The sequence below is a fragment of the Notothenia rossii genome, assembly GCF_949606895.1.
Source record: "Notothenia rossii genome assembly, chromosome: 4".
NCBI lineage: Eukaryota > Metazoa > Chordata > Actinopteri > Perciformes > Nototheniidae > Notothenia > Notothenia rossii.
The window spans coordinates 87,702,493-87,719,344 of NC_136902.1; the positions used below are offsets into that span (position 1 = coordinate 87,702,493).

Here is a 16,852-nt window from a genome sequence, read left to right on the forward strand (position 1 = left end):
CTGAAATTGACCAATCTGCAGAATGACTACTTTTACTTCTTGTACTTTAAGTATATTTAGATGCTAATACTTTTGTACTTTTACTTGAGTAACATTTTGAATGCAGGACTTACTTGTAACAGAGTATTCCTACACTCTGGTACTTCTACTTTTATTACAAGATCTGAGTACTTCTTCAACTTCTGCCGTTCGGTTGATGATAACTTTTTCCCTGGTCTATTTCATATTTGTGTTACTTCCCTTATCCCTTTGAGTTTGTCAGGAACAGAACACATGTGTGTTTGCTCAACTGCGCATAGATCATATCTGTGTGTGTATCTTTGTTTCCTAAATGGCTTGGCCCCTATATGATTTTTTTCTTCCACATGACATGGCATGATGTCAGGACTTTAATCAGTTTCAACACAGTTTAGAATCGATAGCTCGAGTTCACGACCCATTAAAGAGTTCACCTGCAAGGTCAGCAATGACCTCATGCGGATCCAATTAATTGCCAATTACGTTAGTAATACGCTGTCTCTATTTGGGGACAAAGCACCTCTAAGATATGCGCGTGCACAAACTCACTGTATACTTTTTCATAGTTTTCAGCAATCCAATCCAAGAAGAATGGTAACAAATCACACGTTTTTGTTTCTGGTACTTCTTGATATATGAGTCAGTATCTAAATATGCTTCTATAAAAATGTTTATGAGATCACAGCAGACATGCAGTGGTTTTATTGACTTTTAGTGCCATGCATTTATTGCCTTTTTTTTCTTTAAATGCAGAGCAAAAAGAAGTAGATCCAAATATCAAATCCACCCACTGAGATGAAGGTTTTCTTTCTAGATAAAGCCGTTTTCCGACCAAGTTAAACCAAGTGAAAACATCCCTTTTCGAGCCTCCAGTATAATTACCCAGTGATGAAATGAACGCAGTGCAACAGAAACGTCTCAAGCAGGCATTAATACTGGGCACTTAACATATTAATAATTGTCAGCACAAAGAGAGAGGGAGATGGAAACCTGGGCACTCTCATATTAGAGCTGTCATCCGCGTGCCCAAGCGGAGAGGAAAGGGGGGGTGGGCTAGTTATACATTAATGTCATTCCGTATAATAGTAAAAACACAATTAAAATATATAAAATCTGTAATGACCTAAACCAGTATTGGTAATGTAAGTGAACGTTGATTAATGTCGGGTCATTTTAGGGGGAAAGGTGCGCAGTTAATATGTTATGTTAATATTATGAATTTCCTTTCTGCAGCACTGCAAAAAATCTCCATCCTGAATCCTTTCATTTGAAACTCTTTGTGAGACTTTTCCTCCTTTCTTGGATTCTATTTGTATTGCATTGCGCAGTTGTAGCTTTGACTTTTTGGAGGAGTTTTGTCCAATTTGGCACATTTTTCTGCCGTATTTTAGAAAAAATGGCTCCTATTTCGAGATACGTCCCGAAGTCAAAGCTGCATCTGGACGCATCTCAATGACAAACTTTCCTCACGTGTTAGATAAACAGAGCGACTTGGAAACCAGAGGCTTCACCATCATTGGACATTTCTTGCAGTGTGCCCTCTGCTTTCTCGCTCACTGATCGGTGAGAAACTCCGAGGAGATGTCCCGCACATCTTGACCGGATCAGGTTAATATCAAAGTGATAAATCGTCCCAAACTTTTTTTTTTGGCACTTGCTGCCGGCAGATCTGTGGCAGTCTGTGCGCATGTGCGAAGGTGTCCCAGACTGACAATGCTGGAGAGATAGCGCGTTTTGGATTGAGAAACCCAGAGAAAAAGGACAGAGAAAAAACAAAAAGGAGGAAAAAAGATCCAAGAAAAAATCCAAACAAACCCACGCCGAGAGACTGGCACCATGAGGTCCAAAGGCAGGGCACGGAAACTGGCCACGAGTAGGTGCAACATCCCTTTCTTTTTCCTTTTCAAACATCTTATATACCTACAGACTGTCGCGTTTATCAATACTTTCTGTTACGCTTTGCTTTCCACCCTCACTTTTGCCGGTTAAAAGTTTCAAAACGATGATATTGTCGCGACAAGAAGATGTAAAAGCTGTTAAAAAAGAAGTTTAAAGTGTACGCAGCGATGAAGGAACTTTCTGCAGGGCGTCCGCTCCTGTATTGGAATTGCTGGTTGCATGTAGTGGGCGCTGTAGTGTAATACCGTAGCTTAAAATGTCCCGTGCATCGGCTGCTGTGTTGCAATCTGCTGCACACTGCTGCTGCGGCTGCACGGGGATCAGCTGCACGGGGAGCAACTTTGGGGGGAAAGGCAGTTTGACGGAGAAAAATAAGGAGAAAACCAGGATTTAGACAGGCATGGTAAATGCGGGGCATCGTGTTTGTAACTCTTGTTGTGTTTGTGAGTCTTGCAGTTCTTTCTTATTAGTGTTAAATTATATGGCACACTTTGTTGTTTTAATCTTTGTGTTTATAGTTTACAGACGTTCTGATTATTGCTTGAGGCAGGCGTCTTACTGTGTTAATTTAGGATAAAATTAGTTTGATTAAATTAAGCGTAATATGGAAACACTCTTGTCATTAAATCGATTTAATTACTCGGACCTAATCAACTATACGAATGTATGCAACGAGATGATTGATATGGCTATTCATGCATTGATCTGCTGCAATAAATTATCTAGAATTATATATTGTTTTTCAAAAGCTATGTCAATCAAACCCTAGTATGTTAGTAAAATATTAAAATGATTTTTGACATTATTCCCATAAAACGCTCTGTATTAATATAGAAGTTTATTGCAGATATTTGTTGGAAGAAGTTAGACTGAGGTCAAAATCAGAAGGCAACAATGTAAAGGCCTGCATTATTGTGCTGTTTTTAATACGAGTTACAATTTTCATGAAATTCCGTTCAGTTTAGCAAATAGACTATCTGTTTTCTGCATAAATGCGAATTAGAAAAACTACACGAAATGTTACAATATGCGTTAGCAGCTGCATATGTCTAAAACAGTGTGGTCAGTTTACGCGAATACGCATCATGTTATGGAGTTCCTGCCTGTGGTCAGTTGAGCAAGGCTCTCTTTAATTGTCTAAGTGGAACAATAGAGGCTAATCCAGACATCCTCGTGGAGTTAAATAAACAAAGTAAGTCTATGCCTGTGATTATATTGAATGTTTAGGAAATATTGTGACATGGATAAGGAAATAGGTGCACACACAACATAATCATCAGAAAGAAAACACTTTTCTTCGCGGCCCTCCAGGACTCTCGTGCAACACAAAACTTTTTTATTACAAACGCACACATAGGGGATAACTTTTCCACAAAATTGCAAACCCTTAAACCCATTCTCTCTTATAAGGTAGGCTATAATTTAAAGTGTATTTAACGATTATTATTCTCGAGATGGAGGATTTCTCTCTTCGGTCAGAATGGGTGGGGGGGTTTATGTTCTGGACCCCAGCCAGGTCTGCGCAGTGTCAACAGTGAATATTTAAATTCCCAGACCCCTCATAAGAGCTGTGCTGGTAAATGCGTTCAGTGTGTCCGGAGCAGTCGTGTTAAAACGGGCATGGCCTCCTCTCAGAACGGCGGAGTGATTACAAAAAAAGAAAGAAAGGGGGGGGGGGGGGGGGGGGTCGATGTAATAGAGGAGGTGATGGAGAGGTGGTAAGAGTGATGGATGGAGGTTGACTGATTAGTCCGCACGTCCAGATGTAATGCGGTGCGCCACAAAAACTCGCTTCCCAACTAAGTATAGCCAAGGCCGCACCCCGCGGTGAATTGTGGGCCATACGGAAAGATGGAGAAGGGAAAAAAATGGGGGGGGGGGGGGACTTTGATGATCCAAACTAGGCCTAATTAAAGGTCCACTTAGCATATTTGTGTCCCAATAAAAACCTTTTATTATTAAGTGTTTAGAGGGCTTTGATAATTTGTTAGGAATAATTACAATGACGATTGATCTCATAGACCTGTAGTGTTTAATTCATTGTTTTAGGTAGGCTATTGTTAAAATAAATCGAAGTAAAGGAAATATTTGGAAATTTAATAAAGTGGCAATGGGGCATTCAACCCATTTTGTATTCATAGTAGTTATCTTTAAACATTTACCACAATATGTATTGGCATGTTTCCAATCAGAAGGTCGGTGGTTCGACCCCCATCTCGGGCAGCCCATGCTTCCTAACCCTAAATCGCTCCTCCACGCATACGTCACTCCGGATTAAATCGTCAGCTAAATAACCTGTAATGTGATTTAGTCAGTCATCACTCATTGATTCAGATGTCCAGCAATGTGGCTCATATCTATTGGCACCCCTGATTGGCACGCGGGAAGATGTGCGTGCAGAGCGAGGCCTCTCCTCTCCGGCGCGCGGGGAAGTGCGCCGTTCCTCCTCACATTGTGCAATGGGCCATGCATCTCGCGTTTGTCTGGCGGAGCTCATTAAAACGCTTAATAGATCGGCCCATTTAAAAGGTGAGAGGGAGCGGGCCGGCGCGAGGAAAGTGAAATAGAGAGCCCATTAAACAGCCCTTGTTGTCCCGGAGCGGTGCTCTTTGCCTGCGCTCCGCTTGGTGTCAGAGCTCCGTATACAAATGCCCCATATCTCCTGCAGTAATGGCCCGGGTCAGGAATCACTGCGCAAAGGTTAGGCATACTCCAAGCTTTTGTTAATCGATGCTTTGAACTCGTTTTCCCATGCAAATAAATGACAATAGAGCCCATTTCTCCTGATAATGGTTTGATTTTTTTTGATAAAGTTTCATTTTGTTAATCAGGAATCCATTGCATATCACTCGGTAAATAATGCATATTCAAACAACAGCTGGGAAAATCAGTCAATAATTGGGATGCATGTTTGAGAAAATATAACTCATTGCCATTTTCACATTATTCAATTAGAGGGAATTAAACATAATTCCTATTATCATAAACACAATTATTATCGTTTTTTTTTTTCAAGAGAATCAATATCCAAAAATGATTTATTTTTATGAACTTGTGACTTTTCTGCACCATTATTCATATTCATATATTTTGCCACCAAATATTGAAGACATTGTTGATTAGTCGTGTGAAGCCATAGAGTAACAATTAAGGAAAAATCTATGAATTAGTTGACTTGTTATAAGGGAGAGAAATACATGACTTTACCATATCAGTTTACTTGAACAAATATTGAATCCACTCAATTTATGGTTTGAATGTAAGATTAAAGCATTTGCTGCTGAGTTAATGTGTTTGCTTTGGATGAAAGTTTGGCCCACTCTAAGTTGAAGTCACATGAAATTATTGTGTGAATAGGTGAACACGCTTCCTGTCATTTACTCTACAAAGGCAACAGTGTTTTACTTTAGTCAAGGATTTATAGCAAGTATGTGATCAGTGTGCAAAGCTGCAAAACACTGAGTGAACAAGCAGCTGCAGCATTTCAGGAACTCTGCTGAATGCTTGTCAAGCCAGGTGTAAAGCATATTGTATCTGTTTAGGTGTGTGTGTGTGTGTGTGTGTGTGTGTGTGTGTGTGTGTGTGTGTGTGTGTGTGTGTGTGTGTGTGTGTGTGTGTGTGTGTGTGTGTGTGTGTGTGTGTGTGTGTGTGTGTGTGTGTGTGTGTGTGTGTGTGTGTGTGTGTGTGTGTGTGTGTTTGGGGTAAGGGGGGGCAGTTTGATATGACCCTCTCATCTATCAACGCCCTCCATCTGTCTGACATGTTGACCACTTTCCTTGTCTCTTACGATGGGAGAAGCTTCCCCCCCCCCCCCCTTGTTTTTTTTTTTTTTTAAATGGCTCTTTTGGAGGGTCTCTGATGTTAATGATTCGTCCAGGTCCCGCTCTCAGGGCTGTAAACACAGAGCTGATGAGGTTAGTGGTTTGTTTATGCACTGTTGTCACCCGCTTGAAGGATGGCCCCTGTCCCGAGCAAAAGGGAGCTTCCAGGCCTTGTCATGGGTCCCCTGAAGGCCCGGCCCCAAGGGCCTTCTCTCCCTCTCTACTCCCTCTTTTCCAGCTTCTCCCCTGCATCTCAGTCCTTAAAGAGAAATTGATCAAGCTTTAAAGCACTCAGACAAGGTTGTAGTGATCGTGCACAGACACAATACAGAATATTCCAGTTGTTATAGTTTACTTTGAGGTTTATTGAAGTTGTGCAATACCAGTTTTCTAATACTTCTAGTGAGAGGTGTGTGCCCTCCCTCTTCTGTCACCACCAAGTGTCCAAAATAATACTGCAAGAGTCATCTAAACCAAATAATATGATATGCCAACGAGAAAACATGAATTTGCTTCTACAAATGGCTGCATGATTTGGTAAATAATTGCGATTATTTTGACTGATATTGGAAGTATGATATAGTTCAGATTCATGGTCATCATCAAAATATATGAAAATCATCATGATTGATATTTAGTAAGGGCGTCTGTGTCAATTCAAATGTTTTATTAAGTCTGTAAAATATAATATTATGCCAAGATATTTCTATCATAAAACAATACTTTCTCATATTTTATTTTTGCACTAGTCCATGGTGCGATTTAGATAATTGTGCAGCCGTAGTCCAAGCATTAGTTCTTGAATGCTTGCCCTGGTGGCAGGTCAAAGAGTGTGTAGTTGCACTTATGGGTGATATGTTTGTATGTTGATGGTGTGTGTGTGTGTGTGTGCGAGAGTGTGTGTGTGTGTTGTTGGGGGGTGGTATAGTGCAACGACCCAGACAGGGCAGTGTGGGAACACCAGGGGATGGAGGCCAGGAGCGAGGGAGGGGGGGGGGAGGAGGGGAGTGCAGCAACATGTCAAGCCTGGGAACCGCTGTGTGTTTACCACAGGGAAACCGTACCAACACAGAACAATGAGCGAGCCGTAGCCCTCCTAAATAATAAAAAAAAAGGCATTTCTGCTTTCTTCTCCTCCCCTAAAGGTCATGCAGTCAGAGATAGGGAGTCCACACAAAAGCCTCCAGTCTGTCGGCAGTCTGGTCTGGCCGAGTGCGGTGCCAAGGCTGAGGTCATTATCAACAGAGCGGTCCCAAGCTAAGCATATTTTTATAGATTGTGCTTGTGTGTGTTTGGAGGAGGAGGCGAGCATGCGTGGACGAACCAAGTTCTAGTGCACGAAACAAAAGGAGTGTGCGGAGTGTACGCAGTCGTCAAATGTGTGACAGGCCGCCATTTTCTCATCACAAATTGCTCTGAGATAAATGGCATTTCGCTGAATGGAAAAGTTTACCCGCGGACATCAAACTGATTTGTGTCGCTATGATGTCTGAGGAGTTATAATGTCCACAGATTGCTGATGGTGCGCTTCGCCCGGGCTATTAATGAGGCGTTGTTGAAGTTAGCACTCCTCGGCGCGCTCGGAGAAAAAGATGTCTGTTAGCTAATTAAAGAAAGTCAATCATTTTATACTCCAATCAATTACCTGAAGCAGGTGGTAGAAACAGGGCCCGACACTCTGGCCCCATGTCTCACATCAGCTAACTACCCCGAGTCACTTTACTACATTGTTGAGTGCTTTTACGAGCAGAAAGGCTAAACAACACGCTTCATATGTCTTTATTCTGGCTGCCAATCTGTGTGTGCTGCACTTTACTTCTGACTGCAGACATGATGTTATGTTTGCGTCATTGTACAGGCTGCAGCTTGATCATGTAGCTTTTTTTAAATAGAAAATCTCAATTAAAAAACGTTTTATTTGATTTTATTTGTTATCATATATGTATTTGTTTATATGACTTTTAATTTTATATTATTATATACATATTTTAATATTTATAATAAAACATTTAATTTTTATAGCGTTTTTCCTCGTGCTCAAAGACTGTATATTTATCTTTTATCTTACGTAGAAAAACACAACTTCATTGCTTGGATAAGGCAAGTATCCTTCCTTGTCTTATTTGGTTTATAAAGTATGTGAAAAAAAATGAGGTTAGATTTGGAACAAAGTACATAAACAAAGTCAATAAGCAAAAAGATAAAAAATTGTCATCCAATGTGCATATTTGAGAACCCCTTAATTTCATATATCATCAATATACCTTTGAATGAATTACAAATATTTATGGAAATTAAGCCAAAGTACTTGTGGACATTTCAATCTTTTGAGTCACTCTCATTTAGTGTTGACAGAAAGAAAGTGGTTTGTTTTTTTGCTCTTACACACTTGAGAGAGAACATACTCATAAACAGGAATTACCCAACAATCGCTTTGTGAGCGTGGTGATAACAGTGTGTTCCAGCTCTGCTCGGGGATCTCCCAGGGTGGAGCAGGCTGGCCAGAGGGATGGTAGGAGTGAGCAATGAGGGGGGGAGGGGGGGAGGGGGGGGGAAGGGGGGAGTGTCCTTGGAGGAAAGTAACTTCTGATTAAGAAAGGCGAAACAGGGCATCGGGTCATGCCCATCTGCAGCTGAGAAGGGAGGACAGTTCAGAGAGGTTTGTGTGATTCCTGTATAACTTTCATCTCTGCCACAACAACCCCTCTCCACCCTGAGGCTCATTAAGCAGCGACCTCTCACCCCGCAGGACGGGAGAGATGAGGGCAGGCGACGTGATCAAAGCTGCGGCCCTTCCTGATGAAGTTTGCGCCGCGGCACGGTCACCTGATTGGATCCGATAGCTGCTGTCTCTCCTGTGTCTCAGAGCTGAAACACTGATGCTTACATTGAGGAGAAGTCATGACAAGCTGTGAACGAATTATTAAAGGGGAGATGGTCAGGGACAGGAAGGTCAATCATCGTAAAACATGTATTGCATTCTTTTCTGATGGTATCAAAACACTTATATATTTGAACCATTTTCCCACAGAGTAAATACAAAATGTAACTCGGTTTGAGAACAAAAATAACCTTTCTTTATCCCGAGGGGACATTAGGTTGTTCACTCGGTTGGTATTATACACAGTACAAAACACACACATTAGGTCTTTATATTTATGTCTGACAGGGAGCAGTTTGGTGCCTTGCCCATGGGCTCTGTATTTATTTTTGGTCCGATCGGGACTCGAACCGGAGACCCTTCAGGACCCAAGCCAAGGCGCTACAGACTGAGACTGCCTCTCACATTCTTAAGTATCTTGCTGCATTAAGAGACTAGTGCTGCTAATCATGATTCAACCCAAAGTTTAAGTTTTACAATTCTAGTATTTACTTGTATTTTGGGGGCAAGAAAAACAAATTCACGTGTGGTGTTGTAATAAAGAAATGCATGAGAAACAGGTCAGAGAAATGAGAGGGTATTTTACTTTATTATTGAAATTCTGAATGATTGGCATGAAGTCAGACAATCTTCTGACACTTAGCTAAAGCATGGACTAAGCATACTGCAGCTCTATCTGCTCCTACAGTGGTGACCCTATCACTATCTCACACTCAAACAAACGAGCATGCTTCAGCTAAATGCCTTTCCTCCGTCTTCACCACAGGTAGTGATGGTTCTTACTGATGTTCCCAGTCAGTGCGGTTCATGTCTCTTGTGCTGGTTCCTCCGCTTTCTTTGCCTTTTCACTGGAATTACGGAAGCAACTTCGGGTTACATTTGGTGATTCATATGTGTTGACGTTTCAAGGTTTCCAGATAAATTGCAAGTTTGAGCGCGTTACTGTTAAAATCCCTAATTAAGACCTGTCTCTGATACAAAAGCTCTGTTTTTGGGATCATCGTTCCACTGCATGCTTCATCGATGTTAACCTCACAGTTCCACTTCCAATCACTCGCCTGAGAAAAAAGGAAACGCCACGTCCCTGTCCTCAGAGATTCTGTCTTGATGACTTCCCCTCTCCGTGCATGTGTGTGTCTGTGCACCTTGCGTGTGTGCACAAGTGTTGTTGGTCAGCCGGGGTCGCAGCAGAGGAAAGAATGCGGCCGTGGAAAGGAATGCAGGGCTGATTAGCGCTTCTTACCTGTAAGTGAACTGGACGTGCCGGCGTGTGATGAGCCCGAGGAAACAAGGGAACAATAGGACAGTAGAGATTCCTTTCCACGCCGCATTCCAGCGATGCTGCGGCCGGGGCCCCCCGCTCCGAGCTTTGATGAACCCTCCTCGCAGCTTCCTGGGATTGTCGCTCCTCCACAAACACAAAAACATAAAGCGGTCGGTGAGCGAGGCCCGGGGAAGAGAGAGCACGGCCCTCCTCAGGATGTCCTGTTTTGATTAGCGTTAGCATCCTAAATTCACCATAGAAATATTATTCTAACACGGAGAAGAGCTTAGCTGTGACACATCCACTTCTTTCCACTCTGCGACCTGTGGGGTCAGATACACTACAATGAGCCAGGAATCAAAGGGGTGCTCCTCACCCACTGATCCGACAGAGGAAATCATGATAGGAAAACAAGGCGATAAAACGATAGGGAGAGGCTTCAGGGAGAGTCAACAGGTGGAGGGTAATCAGGGCTTTCCCAGTTTTCTAAGAACTACCTGACCAATTCTGGAATGACTGTTATCAACTTGATAACATATTGGTAGCATCACTTAAATGTGTAGCTGTTGTTTCTTTAGCTAAAGGACAGGAAGTGAGAAGAGTTGAAGATGTTTTGAGATCAGAATACTTTATTTATCTTGGGTGGAAATTCAGTTTGGGACAATTGCTCCATTTTGCAATAAATGAGAAGATATTCCTGCTCAATTGAAAGAGGGTGTCACTTTATCATAGTGTTTTAAGATACATTTCAGAGTGGGTAAAAGCTGATACATTTGTCCTTATTAGTTTGATTGATTGATTAATTGATTGATTGATTTTATTTCGAACAAGTAAAATTACAAAAACAAAAAAAATGTTGCAGTGCATAGTCATGTAAAACAAATCAAAACATAGAAATGACAAAACAAAAAATGACATTTACAACAACAACAACAGCATTATCAACATAAACAGTGCCACATCTAATGTTCGAAAAGGAGTGAGAAGAAGTATAACTTATTTAATCTCACCCCCTTGTCCCTAAATGATTTATTTATAATTTGTAATGTGCAATAATTATAATTTGTATGCATTATTATTGATATTATTAGTATTATTAATCGGCTTTATCTGTTGATTGACATATATACATATATACATATACATACACATACATACACATATATACATATATGCACACATACATATACACATACACATACACATACATACACATATATACATATATGGACATATACATATACACACCTACATACTCACACACACACATACACAGTCAAACACCTTCCCCATCCCTGTATCTCCAGAAAATAATTTCTCTGTGTTTCCTCTTGAACTGGTTAATGTCTGGACATGGCTTTAGCTCCACATTCACACTGTTCCATAGCCTCCCTCCACAGGCTGAGATACAAAAAGTTATTCTGGTTGTACGGACCCTATGAATTTCAAATTGAAATTGTCTCCTTGAACTATATCCCCCCCACTCATTGAGTGAATACTTTTTTGATGTTTCCTGGTAAAACGTCAGTTTGGAATCAAACTTGTGTTTTCTCAGTCTTGTTAAGCCCTCTGTCGTACCGTTTTTAGGAAGGCCAGGTCCAAATGCGCTACAACAGCCAAAAAAAACTTACATTAGGAGAAATGCTCTTCAAAAACGTTGCAAAATATAAAAACATAAATGTGCCAAAACACATGCAAATGAAGAAACATCTTGACGAAACCTGTGTTTACTAAAAGCACTTTGTTAACGGAAAGCTGCAAGCTCAAAACACAACAGAAACGGGGACACTAAAGTGATGCACACAGCTGGGACCGGAAATGTTTTGGGCTATTGTATCGTGTTTGCACCTGTCGGCCCCCATACCTGTTTCCTAGAAAACCCTTTACCTAAGCTCTTTTTCATTCTCGTATGTCTTATACGGATAGACAAGTAAGATGAAAACCAGATTCAGGAAAGTCATTTTTCACTTAAACAGCTAAAATAGCTTATTTTCAAAAACTGAGCTGCTTTCAGTCGGCTGAACTTCTTGATAAACTGAGGATACTTTCTTATATGTACCATACTTGTGTATTTTGCAGCTCTTACACAGTGTCCTCTTTCAGTCGCCCGCACTACATCTCCTCTGTCTCCTGTGGAATCAGGGGGCAGCGAAGCATTGCAGCACGGTTTGTTGTTTTGCTGGTGCTTGAGGGCTTTAGTTTGACAGGAGGGCACCACTTTGTTCACCTCAGTGTCCAGAAGGGACCTCTAGGGGCCTCTGGGCCTGGACGTCTCTGTCATGGCTGTGGCAGAACTGAGGCGACGGGGGGGCCGTGCCGCTCACCGGGTCAGTGGACAAGCTAATCGATTTTATCTCCTTTTCACACACCACGCCAAACCCCTACTGGCCTGATATTCACATGTTCACTGCTCAGAGGATTAAGCTGCTTCCATCTTCTGTCTCTCGCTTTTTTCTCCCACCACATTTCTTTTACTTTGTGTTGTCTACATCTCTTTATCTCCTTCCCTCTCCCCTTCTCCCCCCTTTTTTTTAAAGAGAGCATTTTCAATTTAGCCTCCATGCCCATCTCGGGGTTGGCGCTCCCCTCCAGGGAGGCTGCTTCGGGCAGACGGAGGAATCCATGTTTTCTCGGCCATTCCTCTGGATGAAGCGCTGGAACAAGGGAATGAAAGCTTATAGGGAAAGGTCTGGAAACTACCCATTCATCAGTGTAAGGAGATACTGCGCTGACAGTTAGCAGACGGCCAGCCAAGCACAACACGGGACAGCCGCGTGGGCCTGACAGAGCGAGACCAGACCAAACACTCCTCTAATATCTGTTGGAGGAAATAACATATGTTAGCATTTTAGGCCTTTCAGACGCCGCGCAGAGTGACTTGAGTGTGAACAGTAGAATAAGTGAATGATTACTGGTGCAATCATAACTAATATGGTAATAAAGAGAGGGGGGGGCAACAAAGTATAGAACATTATGATTACATACTTTCATTTAAGTAGTGGAGCAAACTGGGGTTAGTTCAATTATCTTCTATTGAAGGTAAAATATTGAACAATTGCAAAAAAACGATAAGCATTTTAAAAATAGACATGTATTCAGGAGTTTATTTGCAACTTTTATGAGGTAATAAGTGAACTGTGGTACTTTTTCACTTGTGTTTTTTAAATATTTTATCAGCATTCATGAGTCTCTTTTGTAAGATTTAACTTTTGTACCCTACATTTTCATCAATAATTGTATTGATTGATGTTTTCTGTGTCCTTCCTCTGAGACCCCCTGCCCTCTCACCTTCCCATCAGCCACTGCAGCAGGGCAGAATATAGCATACCCCGAGGGCCAGTATCACATGAAAGCAAAGATTTATGTGCACCCATAAACACATGCACCTACACATGTTTGAATATTTATCCATCCTTAAAAGAGATTTGGACACTCACACGGACATGTACCTGCTTAGCTGGGATGGGGCAGTGCATGGTGGGACATTGCAGGTGTGAGTCTCTCTGCCCGGCCATTAATCGCTGCCATCTGACAGTTCAATCTACGAGGGGCCTGAGCGGAGCAGCCGGCATGGTTACCAGGGCGGGTCATTACTGAGCACGGAGGCAGCCAATTGCATCAGCGATCAATGACAAAGGCTGGAGAAGGGGGCAAAAAAAAGTGATGGAGAAGTAGAGGGGGTGAGATGTAGGGAGGGGAGAGGAGAGGTATGGCAGGATAAAGGTAGTTATACCGCTGAAGGTCAGTTCTTAGCTGTGGAGTGGATGACAAACAGTCTGTCAGCCGCCACGAAATGGAGATATTCATGTGATGCTGCACAACTAAAAAATACGGCCCCTCACACACAGACACAGTCATCGCCATAGCAGCTTGATTGAGAATGCAGCGGGGGAATTTAGTGCGAGCCATTGTTTTATGAATTCCATATACAAGGTGTTGGCAGTCGGCGCCACCCTTTTTAGTGGTCAGTTTTTCGAGCTGCGCTGTAGTAAAAAGTAATGACTGGCTGCGGAGAAGAAAAAAAAACCCGCCACAGATTCCCAGAGGACCCGCCTCCGCTGCCCACCATGTAACCACGGGGACAGCTGCCATGGCGAAGTCCGTCCTCTAGTGTTTACCCAGACCCAAGAAGTCCAACTCTAACAGAAGGAATTCCTCACTGCTTACGACATTTATCATATTTCATAACCCATTTTCACCGTTCTCACCCGTGTTTCTTCTCAGACATTTTTTTCAAATGTTGATGAGGGGATTAATTGAAGTTGTGGGTGACGGTATTTGGCCGGGGCTCTGATAAAACAACAGTGAGATCTCTTCTTTTTTTTTCTTCCCAAGAGGCCTAGAATAGCAGACATGGTCGTTTATCCTGCACTATCTCTCAGCAGATCCACTGGCCCTCTTTCACACACACACACACACACACACACACACACACACACACACACACACACACACACACACACACACACACACACACACACACACACACACACACACACACACACACACACACACACACACACACACACACACACACACACACACACACACACACACACACACACACACACACACTGGTCATCCCAGCGTGGACACCACTGAGTGATGATGAGTCATTATAGAGAGTGTGCCCTTCGACCTCCTCCAGTCCTCATGGATCGCTCTCTGGCAGAATCATATTCCCTAATGCCAAGTTCCTGTCCATCTGCCGGCCTGTCTGTCAGACAGTCAGGCCCCTCGCTCGCCCTCCTATACTCTCTCCCTCTCCCCTGAGTTTCACACACCAGTTCATCCCAGACATCTCTGTTTATTTGAATAACAAACAGGGAAAATATCTCCCGTTCCCATTACCAAACGTTTGAGTATGATAGTTTTCATGTATCCCATAGCGAGAATAATGGACATAAGTGTTGATTTGCGCAGATCATTATTAGATGAGAAAGGCTCTATGTATTCAAGGGTGTGTTTTTAAGACGTTTCGTATCACCGCCTATCATGTGGGAGAGTCAATTCTCAGATGGGGAGTCAATGTTGGCGCTATATATTGATTTGTTTAATAGTTAAGCATTTATTTTCTTGCTGTTAAACTATAAATTAGTGTTATTATTTGAGGTAATTTAAATATTTTATGTTATGCTTTTATTTGAAAGGCAGATTTGGGCACATGGTGATCAGGTTTTAATTGGACACAGGTAGAGGTGTGATTTGCGCACAGAAAGGGCAAATAGTCCTTTACCAGGAACAGATTCAAAAGTCCCGGCAAGAATGTAATTTTTGTACAGTATATTTCGATGATTCAAAATCATACAGTGCTATGACAATGTGTTTTCCTACCTTGTGTCTTTCCCTGGTAAAAGACAAATATATACATTATCACCAAGTGCCATAATCACCCTGTGCCCAAAGCTGCCTTCAAAATAAAAGCATAGAAAAACTACTTAAATCAACTCAAATAATAACACAAAATCAATACAGATGTACAATAACAGCAAGAAAAGAAATTTATAACTATGAAATATATATAAATCAATGAATAGCTCCAACAGATTAATTGCCTATTCATTGTAACCAGTGTTGGACAAAAACTCAGATCCTAGTTCAAATGCTGGTCCTAAAATACTCCATTACAAGTAAAAGTCCTGATTTAAAATTGTTACTGAAGTAAATTTACAAGTCTTATCGAATAAATGCAGTGGTTTTTTTTTTGTGATCACATTTTTAAAAATGTATTAAACAAATGGTACAATCAATAACATAAAATGCAATACAGTACAAAGAGAGCACAAAACTAAAGAAAGAAACAAAACCCAGTGACGTCCCTCCCCACCCACCCCCCACCCACCCATCCAGATCACCATCCCCATTAGATAGTTATCCTAATATGCCTTTGAGGTTCACAATGACCGAAGTCCACATCTCTATTGTTGACTCCTTTGCCCCCATGTACCCGGGCTGTCGATATTTCTAGATAGGATATGTCTAGATATGTTAGAACCCAGACCTTACGTGAGAGGGGAATAAATGCAGTGTTGTAGTCAAGACACCAATTCACGGGTCCAAGTCACTCTCGAGTCCCCCAGTTTCACCTAGGGAGAGTCGGAGTCGATCCTTAGAGTAATGTGTTACGGAGCCTTCTCTTCAATCTTTTTTCCACATAACGAGCATTTTGCGCTGCTCTTTCCCAATGTGGAAGCAGAATGTGTGAAAGCATACAGCAGGATGCGGGGTGTGTCTCTGGATCTTTAGACTGGAATAGCGGGGGGGGCGCGCCCAGTACGTGAACTCACCTCGCAGGTGCACACGCCAGGACATCTGACTCGAGACAAAACTTGCTCGAATCCGAGTCCAAGTCGGAGCGTCAAGTCGAGTCCGAGTCATCGTGGGCAAAACATTCACGAGTCCGAGTCGAGTCACGAGTCCCAAAAATCGTCTCGAGTACTCCATCTCTGAAAATGTACTTCAAGTATCACAAGTTATAGTACTCGTTATGCAGAGTTGATTTTTTCACAGTATTATATTATTATGGTTATTATATTATCCCATTTTATACTTATAAGAGCATTTTAGTATCGTAGTTTGTCGATGTAGAACAAATATAGATACACGTACCATATCATGTGTTGTGTTAAAATAAATGTGTTAAAAGTAAAATATTTGCACCTGAAATGTTGTGGAGTAGAAGTAAAGTAGCTTTAAATGGTGCAAACAGTTCAATACTTGAGTAAATGTACTTAGTTACTTTCCACGACTGGTTCTAATGTCCCATGCACTTCAATGTTAACATTGAAGTGCAGTAATCTAATACATCTCGTCACATGTAAATGTTTTCCCTCCATCTACTTCCTCACTTACTCACTAGAGTGGTAATTCCTCAGTGCACAGAGAACAAGCAGTTTCTACACATCCTCTTCTCCTTTCCTGTTACTTTGTTAATCCAATACAATGCCGAGGGTTTTCTGTGTAGATCAA

General features: G+C 41.9%; 1 protein-coding gene across 1 annotated transcript in view; it reads left to right on the forward strand.

The window, feature by feature from the left end:
• Nucleotides 1-1,561: 1,561 nt before the first annotated feature.
• The window catches only part of mecom (MDS1 and EVI1 complex locus), a 165,879-nt gene continuing 150,588 nt past the window's right edge, over nt 1,562-16,852 (forward strand). The window contains 1 exon segment of the mRNA XM_079673882.1: nt 1,562-1,891. Within this exon segment, the coding sequence (XP_079530008.1) occupies nt 1,855-1,891 (37 nt within the window). The 5' untranslated portion in view covers nt 1,562-1,854.